Source organism: Sus scrofa, chromosome 14, assembly GCF_054392235.1.
Source record: "Sus scrofa isolate SSC_HxYL_T2T_F1_AM1 chromosome 14, Sscrofa_HxYL_maternal_Yorkshire_Landrace_v2.0, whole genome shotgun sequence".
In the NCBI taxonomy this organism is placed as follows: domain Eukaryota; kingdom Metazoa; phylum Chordata; class Mammalia; order Artiodactyla; family Suidae; genus Sus; species Sus scrofa.
In genome coordinates, this window is record NC_139396.1 from 145580981 (window position 1) to 145604943 (window position 23963).

Below are 23963 nucleotides of genomic sequence, written 5' to 3' on the forward strand. Positions count from 1 at the left end.
TGCCACAAGAGAGCTCCCTAATTTTATTCTTTAGAATGTGGATATTTGGATTTTCTTCATCATTTGTTGAAGAGACTATCCTTTCCTCACTGTGTATATTTGATATCATTGTCAAAGATCAATTGATCAATTGGGGGCTTTCTAGTTTGTTCCATTTGTTGATATGTCTGTTTTAATGTCACTACCATACTGTTTTGATTACTATAGCTTTATATGTATTTACAAATCAAGAAGTGTGATATCTCCAATTTTGCTCTTTCTAAGGATTGATTTTGCTATTTATGGTCTTTTGTGATTCTACATGAACTATAGAATTGTCTTATTCTATGAAAAATGCCATTAGGATCTTAATGGGAATTGCATTAAATCTGTAGATCACTTTGGGTAGTATGAAGATTTCAGCAGTATTAATTCTTCCAGCCCATGTACATGGGATGTCTATCCATTTGTGTGTGTGTTTAGTTTCTTTTTTTAGTGTTTTGTAGTTTTCAGTATATAAGTATTTTATTATTTTTGGTGCTACTGTAAATGGGATTATTTTTCTAATTAACTTTTCATGTAGTTTGTCGTTAGTAGATAGAAATGCAACTGATTTCTATGTTGATTTTGTGTCCTGCAACTTTACTGAATTAATGTATTAGTCCTAGCAGGGTTTTTTTTTTTTTTTTTTTTTTTTTTTTAATGGAATCTTTAGGGTTTCCATGTTATAGAACTGTTGTTATATACCATCACGTTGTCTGTAATCAGGGATAATTTTACTTCTTTCCAATTTGGATGCCTCTTAGTTCTTTTTCTTGCCTAACTTCTATGGCTAGGATGCCCAGTACTATGTTGAAAAGAAGTGATGAGAGTGTGCCTCCTTGCCTTATTCCTGATTCTAGAGGAAGAGCTTTCAGTTTTTCAGCTTTGAACTCTTAATCATGCCTTAAAGCCCTCTTTGTTTAGATGTGTCAAAGTACTCCAGTTTATAGTGTCATGCATCAAGTTTCAGGCCTTAGTTATTTTACATACACTATTTCCTTGTTCTAGAATGCATCTCCTCTCCTTTTTTCCCACTTGATTAACTACTCATTATTTAAGCACCAAGTCACACACCTTTTGCTTTGCAAAGCCAGTCTTGACCTGATCAAACCAGGTGAGTCTCTTCCTTTCTCCCACTGTACTAATATAAACCACCATTTTGCAGTACAGATTTACACTTAGTGTAATATTTTGTCTTCATGTCCGCTGTGAGGAGCTCACAATCCAGGAATCTGTTTTATTAATAATACAATACCTGGCATGTAGTGCTGCTCAAAATTTATTTTGTTAAATAAATGTAGAAATGAATGAATTAATCAGTGACTAACACAGAACTCCATGTCTGGAGTCATATTTAGATTTGTTTTCTTGTTTGATCTGAGCATAAGATGGTCAATGAAATTTTGTGACTTAATAAAATTTCTTCTGAAAACTAGTAGTAATACTTATTTTATGTCATAAAATATTCAGTTTTTTAACTAATTCAGATAACTCTAATCTTTCATGGTAGACTATTTAAATAACTTTAGGTCTCTGTATTCTCTTTTAAGGCAAATTCTAGGGGAGGGGAGGGCATTGGTCAAAAAACAAACAAATGAACAAAAAAACCCAAAGAAAACATGAAAGAAGTAGTAAAGGAAATGTCTCTTCTAAAATTCCTTTTTTTTTTTTTGGTCACGCCTGAGGCATATGGAAATTTCTACACCAGGGAATGAACTTGTGCCACAGAAGTGGCAAATCCAGATCTATAACCCAATGAGCCAAAATTCTTTTCTCTCCCCAATCAATATTTTGACATCCTTTGTTTTTTAAGATTACTTTGTTAATAGTCACATTTTTCAAGAACTGTGTGATTTAATTACTGATTGGAAATAAAACCTTTTTTTTCAGCTACTTCTCTTTTATTTCCAGAAATCTAAAACTTTTGTACCAAAGTTATGTGTTTTTGTGTTTTTGTTTTTTGTTTTTGTCTCTTTAGGGCCATGCCTGTGGCATATGGAAATTCCCAGGCTAAGGGTCCAATTGGAGCTGTAGCTGCCAGCCTAGCCAGAGCCACAGCAGCTCAGGATTCAAGCCACACCTGCAACCTACACCACAGTTCACAGCAACACTGGATCCTTAACCCACTGAGTGAGGCCAAGGATCGAACCCTCATCCTCATGGATGCTAGTCAGGTTCGTTAACCTCTGAGCCACGGCAGGAATTCCTGAAGTTTACTTTTAAATTGAATAGTAAGCTATTTCCTAGAATTATTTTTTTTAAATCTAGTATAATTTTTTTACTTGTTGTAGATAAATCTGAGTATTTGCAGTTATACCTGTGACCTCCTACTCAACAGTCCCTACCAAAAAAAAAAAAAAAAAAAAAAAAAGACAACATTAAATCAAATGGAATTGATTGATTTTACATGTGGTATATTAGAAGGATGCCTGCACATGATTTTTACATGTGATGAATTTCCTATGAACATGACTGCTGGCCCACTGTCATCAAGTCATGCATTTTAAATTATTTTTCTAAAAGTGAACCTAGATTTGTACACATCTCCCTTCATTCTCTCCTCCAACTCCTCCTTGTGAACAACAGCATGATCTTGTCTTTATTAGCGTTGCCTCTAGTTGCTGGAATCAACTGTCTGCAGCTTGCTCAGGAATGGCGGGGACCTTGACTTTTTCAAGAAAGTGTAAACTTTGTATGTAACTGTACATGCTTTTTTCTTTTAATGGTGATTTAGAATTAAACCTACTTTTTATGTTTCTTTTAACACAACTAACTTGACTTTTTTTTTCAGTGTTCTATTTCTTGGTATTTTGCAAGCAACTGATTTCCATGCTTTTCCATTTTGGTTCCTTAGGAGCAAACAAAACAAAGAGTTTCTCTAGAAGTTTGGAGTAGCCCTTTAATTTAAATTGCTTGCCTTTCTCTCATTCCTGAAAGAAAACAAACACATTTTGCCTATTGTTTTTCCTGAAAAGGTAGAGGATTCCCATTTGATAAGGTGCTTATTTTGTTATTAATGAAATTGGAAAATTAACAGTTTTGATATTAAATAAATGTTTTCTTTAAATTTCCCAAGTTTTCTTCCACTTAACAGATAGTGGCTCTGGGAGAGATTTTTAAGAGGACAACACTTGTACTAATGTTAGGCTCTTATGGGGTGTGTGATAGAAATCATCTTTTATCACTTTATTGCTTGGTTTTGAAAGTTTTATTGCTTGTCGTTATCCATGTAAAGTAATGTGCTTTTATTGTTATCCTTGGGTATTCAGTCAGCATTTCATATTTTACCCATGCATATAAGTCTAATGTAACGATCTGCAGAAATGGTGAATGGAAAAGGTTCATTGGATTCCTCATTCCTTCTTACAGAGGCCAAAGCATGAGTGTTCCCTTTGGCACACTGTTGAGCATTTTGCCTAAGACACTTGACTCAGTGAGTCAAACATGGAGATTCCTGGAGTTTCTGTTGTTGGCACAGGGGCTTAGGGATCTGGCGTTGTAAAGTGCAGGTTTGATCCCCAGTCCTGCACAGTGGATTAAGGATCCAGAGTTGCTGCATCTGTGGTATGGGTCGCAGCTGTGGCTCATGTTAGATTCCTGGGCCAGGAACTTCCATATCTCACAGGTGTGGCTGAAAAAGGAGAGAAAAAAAAAAAAAATGGGGATTCCTTTTTTTCCCTTGGGAAACTGTTCCATGGTCCATAAGATCTCCCTGTTTTGAAATTTTTCTTAATCTCATGCCTAAAATTTCCCTATGATTTAAATTATCCTACAAGGTATTCATAGGCAAGTGCTAGAAAGTCCTAAAAATGTAACCCAAAGTTCCTTCTTGAATCGTTGGAACCCTATTACTCGACAGATGCTGGAGATTGTGATGCTGGTGATGGTGAACATAATTATCGTTATGTTGATTACAAAATATGCAGGGAAAGTTCTCCCTTCCACTTCTGCCGTCCATCTTAGTTCTCCATTCTACCCGCTCCCAAATCACCAACCAAAATTTGTTAATTTCTGGTGTATCTTTCCAATTTTTATTTATGTATATATAACCAAATACTTCTCCCTCCCCCCTTCAAATAACATATTGTTTGTAATTTCAGTTTATTCTCTTGAATTTTTGAGATATAATTAAATAATCTGTGAGTAGGGATGGAAAATGTTAAATAATAGTGTTAGTGGTCATTTTGTTTTTTGTTTTTTGGGTTTTTTTTTGAAAAACGGTTACTGAGGTATACTTGACATATATATGACTATTTGGCATGTATGTGACCATACGTATGACTACACATATGATATATATATATATATGTATATATATTCCTTTGGTCCTTATTTCTTGCCTTCTTTTGAGTAAATTGTAAAGTTTTTAATACTATGTTCTATCTCCCTTATTAAATTTTTAATTATACCTCTTTTTATTATTTCAGGGATTCTTATAAGAGAGTACAATGTGTATCTTTTAAGTTATGACAATTTGCTTTCAAACAGTATCATATTTTTTCTTGGACAGAGTAAGACCTTACATAGTAGAATTCTGTTTATCTGTCTCTCATCTTTTGTACTCTTGTCTTATGTTTTACTTCTACATATGCTATCCTCATGACATATATTTAGAAAAAGTCTTTTATAGTTATCCAGATATTTCTTATATTGGAATTTTTTTCTTCATGCAAATCACAATTTCCATTTGGTGTCATTTCTCTTCAGTCTAAAGAACTCATTTTAGCATGTCTAATTGGACAGTTCTGTTAAAGATGAATTCTTTCAAGTTTTATCTGAGTAAAATTTTTCTTTATTTATTTCACTATTCATTTTTGAATGATAATATTCATGAGATATTGACTTTTAGTTTCACAAGTTCCCTGTCCTCTCCCCATCTTTTTGTATTTTAAATCTGTAATTTCATCAACTTCTGCAAAGTTTTCGGCTATTATTTATTCAAATATTTCTTCTGCCCCATTTCTCTCCTTTCCTTCTTTGACTCCAATTACAGTATGTTATATTGGAGTTCCCATCATGGAAACGAATCCAACTAGGAATCATGAGGTTGCGGGTTCGATCCCTGGCCTCGCTCAGTGGGTTAAGGATCTGGTGTTGCTGTGAGCTGTGGTGTAGGTCACAGACGCGGCTCGGATCCCACGTTGCTGTGGCTGTAGCTCCGATTAGACCCCTACCTGGGAACCTCCATATGCCGTGTGTGAGGGCAGCCCTAAAAACAAACAAACAAAAAGAAATGTTATGTCATTTAATATCATTTCACAGTTCTTGGATACTTTTTCTTTTTATTACTTTTTTGTATCTTTGTGTTTCAGTTTGGGTACTTTACATTGATCTTCTATGTTTACAGATCCTTTCTTTTTTTTTTTTTTTTTTTTTTGTCTTTTGTCTTTTTGTCTTTTGTTGTTGTTGTTGTTGCTATTTTTTGGGCCGCTCCCACGGCATATGGAGGTTCCCAGGCTAGGGGTCGAATCGGAGCTGTAGCCACCGGCCTACGCCAGAGCCACAGCAACGCTGGATCCGAGCTGCGTCTGCAACCTACACCACAGCTCACGGCAACGCAGGATCGTTAACCCACTGAGCAAGGGCAGGGACCGAACCCGCAACCTCATGGTTCCTAGTCGGATTCATTAACCACTGCGCCACGACGGGAACTCCTACAGATCCTTTCTTTTGCTGCTTCCAGTCTACTCTTAAATTCATTTAAGATCATATTTTTAATTTTTAATTAAGTTTTGATACCATTTTTTGTGCTGTCATTTCTATTGGTTTATTTTTACAGTCTCTCTTTCTCTACTGAAATTCCCCATCTCTTCATGTGTATTGTCCATTTTTCCACTTAACATATTTATGACAGTATGCTTCAATGATGATGGGTCACTTTTTTTTAAGAAATATATACACTTTTTATTTAATTATAATTGATGTGTAGTATATGTCACAAGTGTACAATATAGTGATTCACAATTTTTAAAGGTTATAGGCCATTTATCATTATTATAAGATATTTGCTGTATTCCCTGCATTGTACAAATACCCTTGTAAACTAATTTTGTACATAATAGTTTGTACCGCTTAACCCCTTACCCCTATCTTGCCCATCTTCCTTCCCTCTTTCCACTGGTAACCACCAGTTTGTTCTCCTATGAGTCTGCTTCTTTTTTGTTATATTCACTAGTTTGTTGTATTTTTTAGATTGCACATATAAGTGATATCATATAGTATTTCTTCATGTCTTATAATTTTTTATTATATGCTAGATATTTCATATAAGAGAGTAGTAGAGAGTAAAGTAATTAGAATTTTATCCTCTCCCCTCCCCCCCAAAAAAACCTCCAGAAACTAAAACAGTAATAAAAACACCTCCTTTTTATTTTAGGCTTCTGTGATGGAGTGACTAGGTCAACATGACCTCTTTTAGCTGGGCTCTGTAGAGGGGTTTTTTGTTTGTTTTTTGTGGGTTTTTTGCAGCTTCAATTTTATTCACATGTTTTGAGGCTGGACTTAGGATTTTCCTTTGAGCAGGGCTTGAACTCTGAGCACTGGTGAGTTTCCAGAAATTTCTTCTCTTTTCAGCTGGGTCACTATCTTTTTGATTTTGATCCCTCTCTGTGTCTTATAGCCCCACTGCTCCCTCTTTGAGTCTCTGGGGAATGCACTTTGCTTTCCAGTCTTGCTCCTAGTTTTCTTTATTTTGGTAGGTTCTTCTCTGCTCAGCTGCATAAACTGAGCCATGGAAGAGTAGTTGCCTTACAGTGTTTGAAGATCCAACCCTCAGAGGGTTTTCTCTCAGCTCTTCTGTTTTCTCCCACTCTAACTTTTGGTGCCTGGAATTTTGGAATGCCTCAGATAGGTTTCTGTCAGCTCTCTTGCCTATTCCCCAGCCTACAATAGCCAAAATCTTGGAGTTCTTAGTATGGACTTCTCTTTGCTCTGCTGTCTTGCACCCCACCTTCAGGGAACCAGCTGTCTTAGAACTGGGGGAGGTCTAGTAAAACCCAGGGGAGTACCTCTCTCAGAATACTACCATGCCCTGAGCACTCAGTGATGACCCATAGGAAAGCTTTGGTTGGTAGACCCTATACCTCACTCTGTGTCTCAAAATCCTAACCTGTTATGCCAGCCCTGATACTGTTCTTAATATTTTGTTTCAACTATGGCCTTCTTCTTACCTGTTTGTGGAGGCTTCTACTCCACCAGAAATGAGAACAGCCATGAGTCTCTTCTCTGTTAAGAAAAGGCTCATGGTTTTCTGGAATGTACTTTACTTATGTGTCTTTGTATCATCAGCTCTCTGATAAATTTTTAAAAATTTTGATTTTTGTAGCTTCTCCAGCTTTTTTTTGTTTGTTAAGGTGAAAGCAATGGTCTCTTGTGACTTCCTACATTCCTTGGGAAAAAGAAGTCTTGTTTTGTTCTTTATGTAGCCTTGCCTCCCAGCTTCTCTAAACAAACTGTCTAGGAGTGCTTCTGCAAGCAGTCTGCTTACCTCTGTTTCCACAGCCATTGTTTCAAACAGAGCATATAGATTTTGTGCTTCAGAATGTGTCCCTCATCTTTAGGAAGTGTTTTTTAGTTGGTGCTTTTTGAACTCAGCTATGTTTGAGTCCTCTTACCATCTTTCATGTATTTTATCACCTTGTACCAAGTGACTCTACATGATCTCATCTGCTTTGGGACACCTCTCCACATATTTTGGGATCTATGAATAATAGCCGTTTTTTAGTTTTGCCAAGAATGGAGAATTCAAAGTATATTTGTTCTAGTTATTCTCCCACCCACCCCACCCCAGAGGAAAAGGAGAAGAAAAAGTAGTGACATGGAACTTGCAGGTCCCGTTTAATCACTTCAACAAAGTGGTCTTCATTTACTTTATGCAGAATGCAGACTAAGACTCTTGAAAAGCAAGACTGGCATTTGAATCATAGTTAGGTTAACTCATACTCTTAAATAATATGCTGATCATTAAGCACATTATCTTTGAAACTTCTCTTGTATTACTGTCTGAATTCTTTTCAGAATTTGGGATAACATGTATAAGTGACTTCTCTGAATAACATATATATTAAGTACTTTCTAGAGGAGGGGGGAGCAAAAGGGTAAGTGAGAACCTAAATCTTTAGAAAACATTGAGAGTTAAATCAGAGAAAATCAAGTTAAAATATAAGTAAAAATAGTCAAAAGAAAAAGAGACCAAAAATGGGAAGCAAAATTTAGTCCCAAGGGCCAGTAGAAATTGGAATGGAAGGACAGTCTAGTCTTTATCATCAGATTGGGTGATAACTGGGTGCAGAACTATAGTGGCCATAGTGGTTGTAGGTGTGTTAGGCCATCTTAAAATACAGAGATGAGCAGTGGGGGGCCCATCCAGAGTTTTATCTGCTAGAAGAATAGACTTGCTGGCATTCTAAATGATAATGATGATTATGATCAGAGCAGTTATTTTTGTTTAATTTCTAGTATGTGGTAAGCACTATACTAGTTATTTTATAAACTTTACCTTGGGTAGACCTGAGTTATATAAGGGCTCAAAATTAATCACAATTATAAGAGGATAAAGCTGAGATTTGAACCCAGGCTCATCAGCTGCTCAAATTGGAGGCCCTTCAAGTTTATCAAATTTCTTTCTTTAAAGGACAATAAAATAAATTTGAAACAGTAATAGTAACAAGCCCTAAAACTCAAATTAAAATTAGTGTATGTATAATAATGTTACATATATTCAGAGCAGAAATAAGAAAGAGCAGAAAAAACAAAAAACAAAAAAAACGTGGCCTCCTCAGCTTTACGGATCATAAGATTGGGTACTTTTTGGTTCGTGGTAGACTCTGGAAGGATCTGCTAATGTCTATCTCTGAATATTGTTGGAGTTGCCATGCCTAAAGGTAAATCAGAGAAAATTCTTGGCTAAAGGGTCAAAAAACTAAACAAATGAAGAAAGATCCTGGGATTATTTTCCCTGAGTGGAAAGTTGTGGAGTTGATAGGTGTCTTCAAGTCTGTGAAGAGCTGTTTGGCCAAGTGTGGTCAGCAGCTGTTGTAGGGCCCTACTGTGTGTAACTGTAGTACCATAGATTTCAGTTTAACTTAGGGAAATGCTTCCTGACAGTAATCAGTGATTGTTGATTAACCTTTTTGCTAAGGGGAAAAAAATTAAGGGACCTCCTTCCCAAGGTCTTTTATTAGGTACATTCAGTGTGTGATGACATCAGGGAACAATGCACTCTAGAGGACCTCTCAAGGTCCCTTCTAGCCCTAAGGTTCTATCGTTATTGCATATTTATAGAGTGCCAGAATTGGCTGTGTTCTTTTCAGAGGATGGAATTACATTCAGTCCCTGTCTAGAGCTATCACAGTCAAAATTAGATGTATCAGCAATACCTTGGTGGCCAAATCAAGTCAAAGTTTAGTGGGCACATGTCTAACTATGTGTGTTCTCTTTAAGAACATTGGAGAATGACCTAAGAGCATGGTAAAGGAGCTTTAGTTAGTGTGGAACACTCCAGAGAGATTCGTATTAGGTTCCTCTGGACATTTTTGTAAAATAATAACAACAATATAAAAATCATTTATTGTTATCTGTTAAACAATCTAAATTAGAATTATTGTCCTCCAAACTTTTATTCAGAATGAAATGAAGGGGAAAAAGAACTGTACATTATTGATAAACTATTTTAAATGGTAGGTGATATTCTGTTACGAGCTGATAACTTTGGGTTTCTCTGACCAAGGATGATTCATAGTCCATTCTATAGCAAATCTACAAAAGAAAACTATGTTGCTAATTTAAAACTAGATTATACAAATCTGTATTTTTACTGGAAAAAAGTAAAGGAAAACACCATTGTGTATAATAAAAATTAGTAGTTCAGATTATCTGAATTTGAAAGGGGTAATGATTTCCTATTTTTATGTAAGATGAACTATTATCTATCTAATCATCTACTTATTAATCTCAGACATTGACTTGTAGAAAATTAGCTTATCAAGCTTATCAAGAGCACCTACCTCTTTCTCCCACTAATCTTTTTTTTTTTTTTTTTTTTTTTTTTGTCTTTTTGCCATTTCTTGGGCCACTCCTGCAGCATATGGAGGTTCCCAGGCTAGGGGTCTAATCAGAGCTGTAGCCGCCGGCCTACACCACAGCCACAGCAACGCGGAATCCGAGCCGTGTCTGCAACCTACACCACATCTCACGGCAATGCGGGATCCTTAACCCACTGAGCAAGGGCGGGGACCGAACCCGCAACCTCATGGTTCCTAGTCGGATTCATTAACCACTGAGCCACGACAGGAACTCCCAATCTTTTCATAATTTTTAAACACTTTAAATTTTTCATTTGAAAATAATTTCAAACCTTCAGAGAAGTTTAAAGAATAGCATAAAGAACACACCCTTTGCCTGGATTTACCTATCAACATTTTGTACCATTTGCTTTCTCATTTTTGTATGCTTTCTCTATTGATTTTCTTCTCTCTACATATGTCTGTTTTTTCTGAACTGATTGAAAGCTTCATATATCATGTATCTGTTCAATGTAATTTTATAACTTTCTTAAAAAGTAAAAATAATTTTTCTCAATAGTTCTGTGATTTACCAAGGCAACTTGGAGCATTATATTTTACTTTGCTTTTTTCCTGTTAGCTATTTTAACTACGATTCATGAGGTCCTTTTAATGTCTTGTTATCTGGACTACATTATTATTTTCAGATTGTCTTTTAATAAAAATCTCAAGTCTTGACACAAGTACCTGCTGCTACAATATAAAATGTTACAGCTTTGTCATGTGACATGTTACAGAATTTTTCAAATTCTCAGTACATTAGTTTAATGGAAGAAAACTCACTTTTAAAATGTAAATATTTGCATTTGAGTAATTGAACTAATTAGATTTCTGTTTAGTAAAATTACATGGGTTCAGTTGAAGTTTTTGACCTTTAAGTTTGTTTATTTTCTATGTCAGCTTGATGTGGATTCACGAGGTTCATTTGCCTGTTGGCTTGTTTCCTTCCCGGTGGTTTATGATTCCACAAGTCTGAGACTGAATTTCACTGAAGGGGTAACTCCATACGTCCAGAATGAAGATGCAACTTATAGGAAAGGGATCAGGATTCAAATCAGACAAAAATAATAGAGGAGGGAAATTAAGCTATTTTATGTACTGATGGGCAAATGGATATTATTTTTTAAGTTGTGAAAATTTTATTACTGTATTTTTATTGATATAATTTATCAACATCTTTAATGTCTGAGATCAACACCCACTTAGAATAGATCAACTCTGAATGTTTTACCAAATAGTCTGAGATATGGAAGAAATTTGGGTGTAACTGTGATGAGGTCAGTCCTTTAAAGTTTTCAGCTGTTCTTTGTGAACACTGAAGACACAAAACCAAGATCAATTTGGGCTCAGGGAAAATGATGCTTTTACTAGTCAGATTGACAGTTTTGTGGGCAAAGGCCTCACCTGCATCCCCAGAAGGACTATAGATCCAAAAATAAAGTCAAAATGCAACCAATGTCAACTTCTTCATGTAGCCATTGAATTTTGACATGGAATTTTATTAGAAGCCTCTTTCTCCCCTGATAACATGTAGTTCCTGTTAGTATTTTTCTTATATATTTATTAGTATTAAGTATATTTCATGCTTACATTATGTTAGACCACTGCCAAAAACACTAGACAGGATTAGTTCCAAGAATATGTTTCTTTCTGTAGCACCCACCCACTCAATGTGTGATCTGTGGTAATTCTTATTCATTTGAAATACAGCAATTTGTTCCTGTCAGTAGAGGATAGATTTGTTGTTTTAAATTGCGGGGTTTTGTTTTTGTTGGCATGTTCCCCAATACAAATTGAATGGCTGACAAAAATCTATTTGTATGACGGTTCAATCTAGATAAGTGCCCTCTGTTGCCTAACGGTACAATTTGGGGTCTCAGAGATAAAAGTGAACTGAATGCCAGGCTTGTAGCAGAGCCTCTTCATGCAGATAACAGAAATAATCCATATTCCTCAGGTCCTCAAATCAGACAGACAAAGGAGAAATATGCATGCACATCATGCATTTGAAAGGGTGGTCTTTTAGCTTCTACATAATGAAAAATGGGAATATCTAACTTAGGAGAACAATACAATAGCTGATATGAGATATGCCCATATTTGAAATTAAAGAGAAATGTGGTCTTGACTTATAAAGTTGGAAAGAGGTCTGATGCTTAGTATTTTCCCATAGTATATTGGCTTTTGTTGAATGGATTTACTTTGTATTTTAACATGCCTATTCTGAAATAAGTTACACCTTTAGACAATGACTCTTTTATAGCTTTGATATTCTGCTACTGATAGGGTTGAAAGGGTCTCTTTTACTCCCCAAGATGAGGAGCAGATATTTGTACCTATTGGCTTACCTCTGCTTAAAAACATGTCAGTCTTTTCATATAAGTATCTGTCAAATATAATTCATGTATTAAAAAGAATAATGAAATATGTGGTAACAACAGTTACAGGGAAAGAATTTGGACCAGTGCATATGGTAATAGACATCCTGGGAATATGACCAAGGGACCAGTTGAAAATATTCTAAAAAACAAGAGTTTAATCCATAGGGCATGGAGATTGGATTTGGAGAGTCATGGAGAGAGTAGGATAATTTTCAAGATTCTTTTCTGGGTTGACTGTGTGCATGGCAACACTATACATCAAATTAGGGAAAACAGAGGAGGAAGAGATAAGAGAGAAAGAAAATGTCCCACTTTGTCTCTGTTAAGTCTGAGATACCTTTAGATTATCTAAGGCACCAAGTAGGAATTAGATTTATACAGAAAACATGTCTTTGCCAGCCTCTAGATGGAGGTTGGAACAATGGGTGTCAATGAGATCATTCAGATGAATGAATGAGAAGAGGACTAAGAATAGAGACCAAGGGCAGACTGAGAGGGAAGTTATGATGAAGGAGACCAGGTGGACAGGAGGAGTTTCAAGGGAGGGTAGTAATATGACTGCTGAAGAGAAAGCAGGCAACAATGTCAGATGGTATTGAAAGGTCTAATGAAAAAAGGACTGAAAAGTGGCCATCGGAGCCAAAGTTGGTACAATTTGTGCAACGAAATAAATGAAGTAATATTGACTTATAAGCCAGCATATAAAATGAATATCCATGAGTGCATATTGATATCAGTTTATGATTGTATAGACAGATCTCCCATGCAGAAGAATGGCAAATAATTTATGTAAATACTCCTCCCTCAAGGAGGTGGAACATAACTCCCTACTCCTTAAATGTGGGCTGTGCATAGGGCATACAGTACAGAAAGAAGGAAAAGAATAGCTTTACAGTGGAACTACCTGATAAACGCTTCCTCAGCCAGGTCATCAAGGTCAACATCAACAGTGGTAAGTCACAGTGATAGTTGGTACATGCGATGTAATGATGATAATAACACTTTGCCTCTTCTACCCCAAAACATATAACCCCAGTCTAATCATAAGAAAAAAAAATCATACAAATCTCAGTTGAGGGGCATTCTATAAAACACCTGACCAGTACTCTTCAAAATTGTCAAGGTCTTCAAAGACAAGGGAAGCTTGAGAAATTGTCACAACCAAGAGGAGCCTAAGGAGACACGACACCTAAATGTAATGTGAGGTATTGTCTGCTGTCCTGGAATAGAAAAAGAACATTAGGTACCAGGGAAATCTAAAAAAGTGTGGACATCAGTTTATAATAATGTGTAATAATGAACAGTTGATTCGTTCATTGTGACAAACATACCACACTAGTGTAAGATGTTGATAATGAGAGAAACTAGATGTAGGTTATATGGGAATTCTCTGTACCATCTTTACACCTTTTCTATAAATTTATAACTATTCTAAAAAAGTTTATTTTATTTATTTTATTTTTTTGGCTGCACCCATGGGATGTGGAAGCTTCTGGGCCAGGGATCAGACCTGTACCACAGTTGAGACCTGTGCTGTAGCTGTGGCCATGCTGGATCCTTAACCTGCTGCATCACAGGGGACTTCTTAAAAAAGGTTATTTAAAAATGATTGTGTCCACTAGAAAGTCATTGGTGTTCCTGAGGAGTCCTGTGGTGTGGTAGGAAAACATCCAGTTTGTTGAAAGTTGATAAATGGCTGGGACATGAATAAGTGGAACTAGTGCTTCTTTCAAGAAGCTTGGCTTGGAAAGGAAGGATAAAGCGAGGTTGGACATTTGCCAGGGAGAGTAGTAAAGGGTGAAATAACCTTTTAAAATGTATAAAGTTGGGGTGCACTGTTTGTATTCTTGAAGAGAAGAATAGGTGAAGAGTGCTACATTGAAGATACAAGAGAAAGAACATGTACTGAGTGGGCAGGATGTTATTCTAGTCAGTTGAAAATGGAGAATCTTTTAGAATCATAAACATGTTTATGAATCAGGTGTGAATATTTATATTTACTTTGCTATATTTTATAGTTTTGGGTTACCCTGGTATTGAAGTATTGAAGTAATTTTCAGAATATTTCCACGGAAAATTTAGGCTAGAAGAGTTTTGTGTTATTGCCCAAGCATCACAGTTTTATTGGCTGTATGCATAAAGCATTAAAAGGTATATTGTACACCTCTGAATTATGAGCACCGTAACCTCACTATAACACAAGCATCCTTCTTTACTAAAGAATCCGTCACAATCTGTCACAACATGGGTCCAAAAGTAAGTACTAAGAAAAAAAAACACTGTAAAAACTGTTTGCTGGAGTTCCCGTCGTGGCGCAGTGGTTAACGAACCCGACTAGGAACCATGAGGTTGCGGGTTCGATCCCTGGCCTTGCTCAGTGGGTTAACGATCGGGCGTTGCTGTGAGCTGTGGTGCAGGTTGCAGACGCGGCTCGAATCCAGCGTTGCTGTGGCTCTGGCGTAGGCTGGTAGCTATAGCTCCGATTCGACCCCTAGCCTGGGAACCTCCATATGCCGCGAGAGCGGCCCAAGAAAATGGCAAAAAAAGACAAAAAAAAAAAAAAAAAGTTTGTTTATGAGGTGGTTGGTTCCAAGCTAGAATTGTAGAGTAACTGTAGAGGGAGTCACCAGATCGCATGAGTAAGTGGACAGTTCTTAACACATCTTAATACCTGGTGTGGCTCCTCTCCTGCCACATGGGTAGATTATCACTGCTTTATGGTGCAGCTTTCGAAGATTAATCTTGAAATGTATCTAAGTTATACCCATAGGTGTGGTTGTGACTCACTGTCTATCAAATAAAACATTTTACCTTAAGTATTTGTCACCCTGGGACTTTCACATTTATTGTTTTCAATATTACAAATGTTGACAACAATGTATAAGTAAAGATTTATTTGTTTATTTTGGAAGAGGGTGTCAAGAAACCCAATCTACAAACTAATCAAGTTTATGGCTGATGATTAGTGCATAGAACTCAGTGAGTGGCACAGACACCCTCGCTCTGGGAGTGAGTGATAGGATACCCCCAGCCTGTCTTGGTGGTGTGGTAAAGTGAAAAGAGTACTGGCATTGGGAAATGGATTCTGTTCTTGTTCTGCTTGGTCTTTCCCTGGTGTTGGCCTTGGGTACATCACCTATCTGGCTTAGAACCCCTCATCTCTAGTTTGTAGGCTGGTCTGGATGATGCCACATGTCACTGTCATTTGTATGATTACTTCAGTATAGTTGCACAGAAGAACAAATCAAGATCATTTGTTTTTGGATATCTTGACATCATGACTATGGCCAGATTTTCAATGAATGGATCGCTTTCCCTTCCTAGTGCTAGGCAGATTACATAGAGAAACCTAGATACAAATTAATTATATAAATCTACACACTTTATTTCAGTAGTTCTTTTAAAAATACAAATAAAGCAGCTATCATATAGGATTTATTTATCAGACTGTCATTTTCCAGTGGGAATGTATAGAGTATTTATATGTCATTATCAAACAAAATAATGGACATTTTGATTATTTCAAGCACAGTCTGTGGAGTTTTTTTATATTCAGAAAGACTTTAAAGAATTAGACTCTACTATATACTTACACTATTCCAGATGTTGACAGCAACATCTGGGCATTCTATCATGAGTTGATTTTCTGAATGAAGTAACTTAATTATTGATTGACAAGCTAACATGATTTAAGACACAGACACTGTGTTCAATAGCAGTGTCAAAGTTGTAAACTATAAGCATATCCAAGCAAGTGCAGCCGTGATTCTAACTCAAGTTGCGTTTAGAAACACTGATGCTTAGTTTAAATTTCAGGCATAAGTTTAGAAATGCTGGAGGAGGAAATGAAGAAGTGCAGTTACATGATTTCTGGGCTCTCTCTTTTGCAAATCATTAAATGATGTAGCAGCCATGTGGTCAGAGTTTCTAGTATAAATAAAAATCTATTCCAGCATTGTGAAATACAAAAAGTCATACCATATGGATTGCATATGGGTTTGTATGAGTCTATATTTGTATATATACAGATATAACCTCATCATATGCAAAGTCACATGTGATATTAAAGCTAAATTTAAAAAAAAAAAACTAAGAGAAAATGTGCTGTGATTTCTCTTGTTATTTGCAGCCAAAACACAAATATCTGTTTCCAACATGTAAAATGTTTTGAAACTACAAGCAAAAATAATAAATGAGAATGATTATAATAGAAAGATGTTTGTATTTTATTTTATGTTTTATTATTTATTATTACTCAATGAGTTTGTATTTTAAATTAAAATATTTTTTCTGGTATTACATACTCAGGAACAATGGGTTATTTCAGTGTTCTCACAGTAACCTGCTTTTCCAACTGCTGGTAGCCTAGCAGCAGGGCATGTTGGTATTTTCTTTCTGGTAGCTTGCATATGGTCCACTGGCCATGAGTTCATGATAGATAGGAAGTGTATTTTCCCTTTATTAATGCTGCAGTATTGGTAACATGTGGTATGTGCACTTTCCAGTGAATGAGCTTGACCTTTAACTCTAAACAGTCCCTTGAGCAGGAGCAAGCCATGTTTAGTGGAATGATTACTCAGAAGAAACAGATTGGAAGTTACTTTCTCTGATAACATTAAAGAAATGAAGTAAAGTTTTTGTTTTTGTTTTTTAACCATTGAAAGTCATCCAAAAATTGTGGTGCTATAAACTAGGGAATTAGGCAAAACAATGTAGTAGTAGAATTACTGGATTAAATAGTATGGATTTTTTAAAAGCTACTTGAGGTATATATTGGCAAATCATTTTCTAGGAAGGATGCACTAATTCATACTCTCAGTCATGGTTTTACTGCATCCTTTCCAATATGATCAACTAATATTTAAGTTGCACATCTTTTGCAGGGTTATCACATCTAAGGTATTACGATAGGCTTCCATTTGTTTATAATATTTAAATCCTCACAAAAGCCCTGGGAAATAAATATTGTCTACACTTTTTTAGAGATTGAGCACACTGATATTTAGAAAAGTTAATTTGACTGGGATCACATACTGAAATGCTATTTCATTTCTTTTCACTCAGTGTCCTGTACTTTGTCATCCCAACAACTTTCTAGGGATCAGTTACCTAACAGTTTTCTTTCCCTTTACCTGTATCATGTGGTATGGTATGTTTTAATCTTAAATCTCTTTTGGCCAAATTAATACAGCACAAAGAACATAATAAACAAAATGTTATAAATTCCTTTTTATTTTTTTCTCCAAAATATGTTTCCTGTCCTGGATTGATGAGCCTTTTTAAATCCTGGGTCAGGGGTAAAGTAAGGATGAAAAGCTAAAATTGCCAGTGGTGAAGTAGAAGTGAGGTTAAAAATGGAATGCTTTGTGCCAAAGATAGATGCATTTTAGAAAATGCCATCTGGGCATTATGGAAGTATGATATTATTTAATTAGAACCAGATAAAATTAAGTAAGAAATGAATACCAGCAATTATATGACTAGCTAATAAATATAATTTCACGGTATTCTGTAGCTATCCCAAAGTGTTAATTATAACAGGAGTAGTTAAATTCTTTGGCTGTGAAAGCATAACAGTTTTTAATAGATGTATCACCTGGTAACCTTGGGCATTATTAAATATATAAAGACTGAAAGACATGGTAGAAGCAATGGAAAAGTCTGGCCAGACTGGGTAATTTGTTTTAGACCTATGGAGAAATCTATTAACCATTTCTTCTATAGACCAATTTGATTAGGAAGTAGGACAAGCTGTTCTTTCATTACTTACCAAAACCATACTGCATTTTGTATCAATTATTTGGCTGTCTGCAGCCCATAGATTAGAATAAAGGGCTTTCTTAGTGTTTGTGAATGTTGCGAATTGCTGATTAGTAATTAAAGTACTGAATGAAGAAAATCAGGCCAAAATTGAATGGAAATGAGAAAGTCTTAATTCTGTAATACAGATGTTGGAAACAGATTGTCTTGAGCAGCCCCTTCAACCCAGTTACATTCTACATAGCCATGGAGTGTTTGCTTCCCATGTAAAACTCAAGTCAAATGCCTTAGAGGTTGTTTCCTCTCCCATGCCTTGTGATGTAGCTGTATGGGTATTAATTTAGTGAAATATCCTGTCTGCCAGGTGTGGGAACTAGCTGATTTTATTGTAATACCAGATCATTACTTAATTCATATGCAACAGAGTGCAGCACATGGAAAGCATTATAAATCTATTTACAATGTGGCTGGTCTGATGATAACATTGTATTAAATTCCCAGGTGAGGCAATTTAAGCAATTGCTTTGCCATGTGCACGCCATGGAAATTAAATTCTCATATATGCTTTAGTAATAAACCAACTTCATTGTTATGCTTATGCTAGCTGTGGGTGCTAGAATCCTCATTCTGGTTACGTATATCCTGTTTCACATGTCGAATCATACAGGAGGCGGTACCACAGATCACAGGTCTTAATTAGTTTAAGCTAAGTTAATTCATTTTGTTTCTAGTTTAGCAGTGCCTGTCTAGGAAAGCATTCAGTTCAGTTGGGAGATGTTAAGGTCAAGTAGGTAAGATTGTTTCAAGCCAAATTTCCAGACAGAACTGAGCAAGTGTATCTGTTTGAATTTGGCTTTAAGAAATCAGCCAATCAGTATTGCAAACCTTCTGTTCATCAAGAAAAAACTGCTTGGAATCTGAAATTCTTGATTTCAAAACCAAGACTCACTTTAGTTATCAGTTTAAAATAACTACTGAAACTGTATGCTCCTAATGTTTTAGGGGTAATAATCAGTTGTTAAATTGTCATTTTTTTAATAGTTCTTATATGGACTGTAGATTTTCCTGTCCAACTGTGTCTAGTTCACTTAAGTATATGTGAGGAGGAATAAACTTTACACAAACACACAACTTAAAGCGAGGAATGCCTTTGTATTTAAGTGTGTGTGTGTGTGTGTGTGTGTGTGTGTGTGTGTGTGTATGTGTGTGTGAAATATTGTCAGCTGAAGCTTTTCCACCCTTATGGTACAGACCTGAAATTGCAATAGATTACAAACTGCAGAGAGCTTCTGTCTTCTCCAGAAGCCACATATAAAGCACCAGTAGACAGTAGTAACTGACAACTAAGACTAAAAATGTTGACAATTTCTTGATTTGCCTGGTTAGCTTATGTATAGAAGTCATTAACTATTTATAAAATGCATTATGAATTGGGTTCCTTCAAACTGTAGCTGAGTGTGTGACATTTCCAGCTCAAATTCTCTTGCTTGCATTTGGCTAAAGTACAGATTTTATACAGTTGATAATAAAGTAAAAAATATTTTAGTTAATCAAGATACAGTAGATGTTTCCGTTTCATTAACTTTGAATATTCCAAATTAAAGTATAACATAGTACTTAGTAAAGTAGAGTGAGGTTTTTAAACATTCCACAAAAGGTAAAATAATTTATTGGTATTTTGGAGAAAAATTCCATAAAATAAGCAGTTTGCCATTCAAAGGAATTGGTCTTTTTTGGTATTCACTTAGTTTAGTGATGATCCTGCAGGCTAAATTAGAACTGATTAAAATTAGGTTACTTAAAATTTCAAACCATAAAAATTTAGGAGAAAATACCAATGTCAGGCATTTAAATATAATTCTTAACAAAGCAAAATCTTAATTTTAAAAAATTTTCTTAAAGTGACCCCTGAGCATAAAGAGTTCAGTTTTCAAGCATAAGTTGTGTCATTTCCATGAGGAATTATTCCTGATATTTGAAATTAGTTGTTTTTTCATTCTTAAGAGAAGTCAGTCCTATCAGAGAACATTTTATAAATTCAGCCTACCATTCACTTAATTATATCCGGAAAGCCATCCAAATGACCAGTTTGTATCATCCCCAATGGTAAGGAATGACATTTATAGGAACCACCCTTCAACTGTGGATAAATCTTTCGTTCTCCTCTGTTGCTGAGCATGTACACCCTTAATTGCTGGTTTTCACATGCAATGGATTCTAACCAAAACAAGATTAGATATTTAGGGATACATGCTTGTAATTTTCTTCTTCTTTTGAAGTATAGTAAATCAAAATAAGAATATAATGTAATTGAACAATCTATGCCCATTTGTTGGTATTTTGGTGAAAAAAGGGAAAAACAAAAACAATCTCCATATGATATTCTTGCATACTGTGGAATGTTTTAGTCCCCCATAGTGATGAAATGAATAATTAAAAAGGCAGCTCTGATACCACAGCCTGTTTAAAGGTTCTCGTTTCCTTTAATGCTGTAAAATACTTTTGCTTAGCTAGTTTGAAACTACAGTATGGGGATCTCCAAATGGGTGAAAGAAAGGCTTGACTTGATTGAAATATTGTGGTAAGGCCATGAAGTACTGTCCTTGTAATTTAGCATTTTTCAATACAATTCTATATGAAGTCAATAGAAATAGCTAATTAATAGTAGCTTCAGGAAATACAATAAGAGAAGCAGCCTTAACATCTGCTGTTTGTGACAGTAAGAAGTCTGGCATGTTCACAAATGAATGAGCTGGGTCACTCCTGAATAGTTAAGACATCTGATATACATGTCATTACTGACCTTGGGCTAATGCCCTACCTATTCTATTTTGTCCTTTCTGCAACATTGTTGCTTTCATTTATCTACCACAGACTTACTGCATTTGCCAAGGTATGAGATATACATGTGCAGCAGGGAAAGGGAGCTTGAGGTAGAGACTGGGGGCGGGAGGGGACGGCACCATCTCCTTTACAACATTTTGCAATTTTTATGTATTTTTTCTGAGTGTATTCAGAGGGCATTAAAGTGAGGAGGAAATTTTGTCCAGTAGAATGAGTACTAAGCTATAACTCAGGACCATAGGGTTCTAGTCTCAGTTTAACCAGATACCTTTAGAATTCCATGAGACTGATTTTTTTTTTTTACATAAAATAAAGGGATGTCTAGGTTTATCTATTTTTATTTATACCTCATTCAGCCATTTTCAGCTGGATTCTGCCAGAGAATTAAACCCTAAATGCCCTTAGGCTTCTATTCTAAGTAATGAACTAAACTCTCTCTTATGTCCCATCTTTGGGAGAACTGAGAAAATAGTCACTGAAATAGTTTTCTGTGTTTTGTGGATCAGATAAGGAACCCCAGTTGAGAAAGGTGACTTTAAAAACGATTTAACATCAGTTAGTTTTTCTTGTCAAAAGTGCTTTTAAATTCTAATATAGTATGATTTTATATTTAAGATATTATGATCTCTATGTAGCAAAGCAGTGTTACTCATTCACTGGTTTAAAAATCTAATTAAAAATCTTGTTGACTTCTGCTCGAGGATTATAGATAGTTCTTTTTAAACTATAATAATTTTTTCCTATCACATTTGAGCAGGTAAGAAATTTTAAGTCCTAAACTATAGACCCCAAGTGAGAAAAGATTACTGCTTCCCAACTGCCAGTTTTTAATTGACTGTTTTTGCTTAGTTAGTTCAGAGGTAGAAAAGGCAGCAAAGTAACCTGTAAATCTGCATTTGGTTCTGAAATAGCGATGCTGAAGTAGGATCTGAGGATGGCACTCTAGCTTCACAGCTAATTTTTAGAGTCTGTTAGCTTTTCCAAATGTGTGCACATTTAGATAATTCATGAATTGCTTGCAGACATGTTCCTCTGGCTTTACAGGTAAAGGTAGATTTCTTGTAAAACAAAATTTTGGTGTGTGAAACATCAATTCATAGCCCGCTTATCTGTATTTACTGGTGTTGTGAAAAGTTGACTCATAGCCCACTTGCCTTTATTTACTGGGGTTGGGAAATTTAATTTGTTTTACCAGACACACACACATACACACACTCCCACTATTTTTCCTTAGGCCATTATTTGTAGAGGACTTGAAGACATTTAAATTACTGTTTGGAAACAGGATGGGCTTTTACATTCCATTTCTTTCTGGTTAGTAACATCACAATAATGAAGGGAATGTGGATGTGCTCTTTTCCAGGCATTCCAGTGTATAGCTGGAGATACAATATTATCCTAGAATTAGAGATTTTAAAAGGCCTATATTGTATAGTCCATTTCCTGCCACAATATTAAAGACTCCCATATACTCTTGCTTTCATTACAGTCTGGTGAGTGTTGCAGATATACAGCTAGCTAGCTGTGTTTCCTTCAGCTTTGTGGCCTTATTTGAATGACTTTGTATGGAATAACGTCAGTTCTGATCTGTTTGTGAATAGTAAGAGAGCACTTACACAATGCTGAGTTTTCTTTCGTTACTGGCATTTGAAAAACTTCTAATTTACATTAAACTTCTCAAGTTCAAGAACTTTGCACAACTTTGGTTTGCAGATTTGAGCAAATAGGTTTCCATTAGGGGGCTCTCGAGGTTTGAGATGATCAGCCTTGATACCAATAATGCTTCGAAGCCTTTACTTTCTAAGGTTCATCTTGCTCTCTCCCTTTTTGTTTTGTTTTATAGAAAAGGTCACGGATCGCCTACAGTGACGAAGTACGGAATGAGCTCCTAGGGGATGATGGGAATTCCTCAGAGAACCAGGTAGAATGCTAATCAGGAAGGCCCGGTGGGTGGCTGGAGGGTGAAGGAGGTCACTGGCACACTGGGCTCTCAAGCTGCTCTGTAACAGTATTAGCAGCAACTCATGTGGAAGCGATACTGTTTAATGCAAAGCTGGAGTCTTAATCAACTTCAAAATGTTTCTTGGAGATCTTACATTTAACCCTTTACCTTGTGATCACTGTCTGCTATCTTTTAAAAAAATCTTTTCTTCTCTTTTCGTTATTATTTAGTACTTAAGGAATAACTTGAAACACACTGTTTGCAGACAAAGCCAAGGTCTTCACCTCAAACACATGTAAAAGGAATAAAAAAGTACATAATGCAGCTTTGATAATAATGCAGTATAATTAAATCAACACTTGCAGCAAAACAAATGAAAGTAAGCTTTCAAAATTCGACAGGGCAGCTCAGTCTCCTATTGTGTAGCTTCTTAAAAATACAATCACCAAAACACAAATTGTAGGCACCAGCGTGGAACTTGCATGCTCACATAGAGGTCCTGCCCTGTCACAAAATAATGATGATGATGATGATAATGATAGTGGTAGTAGCAGTAATAGGAAAAGTCTTTTTGCAGTTTAAGATCTGCATGGGCAAAAAATAAGATACAATTTCTTCTTAAGGGGGCCCTACAATTTGGCTGTCAGTTCTCATTGGATCACACGGTAGTGTCGTGGGTTTAATTAATGTCCTTCTTCTTTTTTTGAATGAGTACTTCAGATTGCATTAATTCATGTAGATAATATATATGACTTTAAAAAATGTTTCAAGAACCTCCGTGTAGAGATGGTTTTTAAAATGTCTCAAACAGCCCTAGTGACTGATTCTCTTTGACACTTTTAAAGAAAATAAATGATAGGGAACTTCAGAAGCGAGACCTGAACGTGTTTATTAATGTTACTTTGGCAAGTCTAGTAAAGGTCTCTACTCTGTCTAAATAAAAATGTGCATAAA

General features: G+C 35.8%; 1 protein-coding gene across 20 annotated transcripts in view; it reads left to right on the forward strand.

Moving 5' to 3' along the window:
- Window positions 1–23963, forward strand: part of VTI1A (vesicle transport through interaction with t-SNAREs 1A) — a 368523-nt gene that overhangs the window by 53007 nt on the left and 291553 nt on the right. For 16 of the 20 annotated variants that reach the window (XM_084994282.1, XM_013983738.3, XM_084994284.1 and 13 more), the window contains exon 4: window positions 22911–22988. The exons of the other annotated variants lie outside the window; for them this stretch is intronic. In XM_084994282.1, coding sequence (XP_084850408.1) covers window positions 22911–22988 — 78 coding nt within the window. The remainder of the gene's footprint in view (window positions 1–22910; window positions 22989–23963) is intronic. 20 annotated transcript variants of the gene reach the window in all.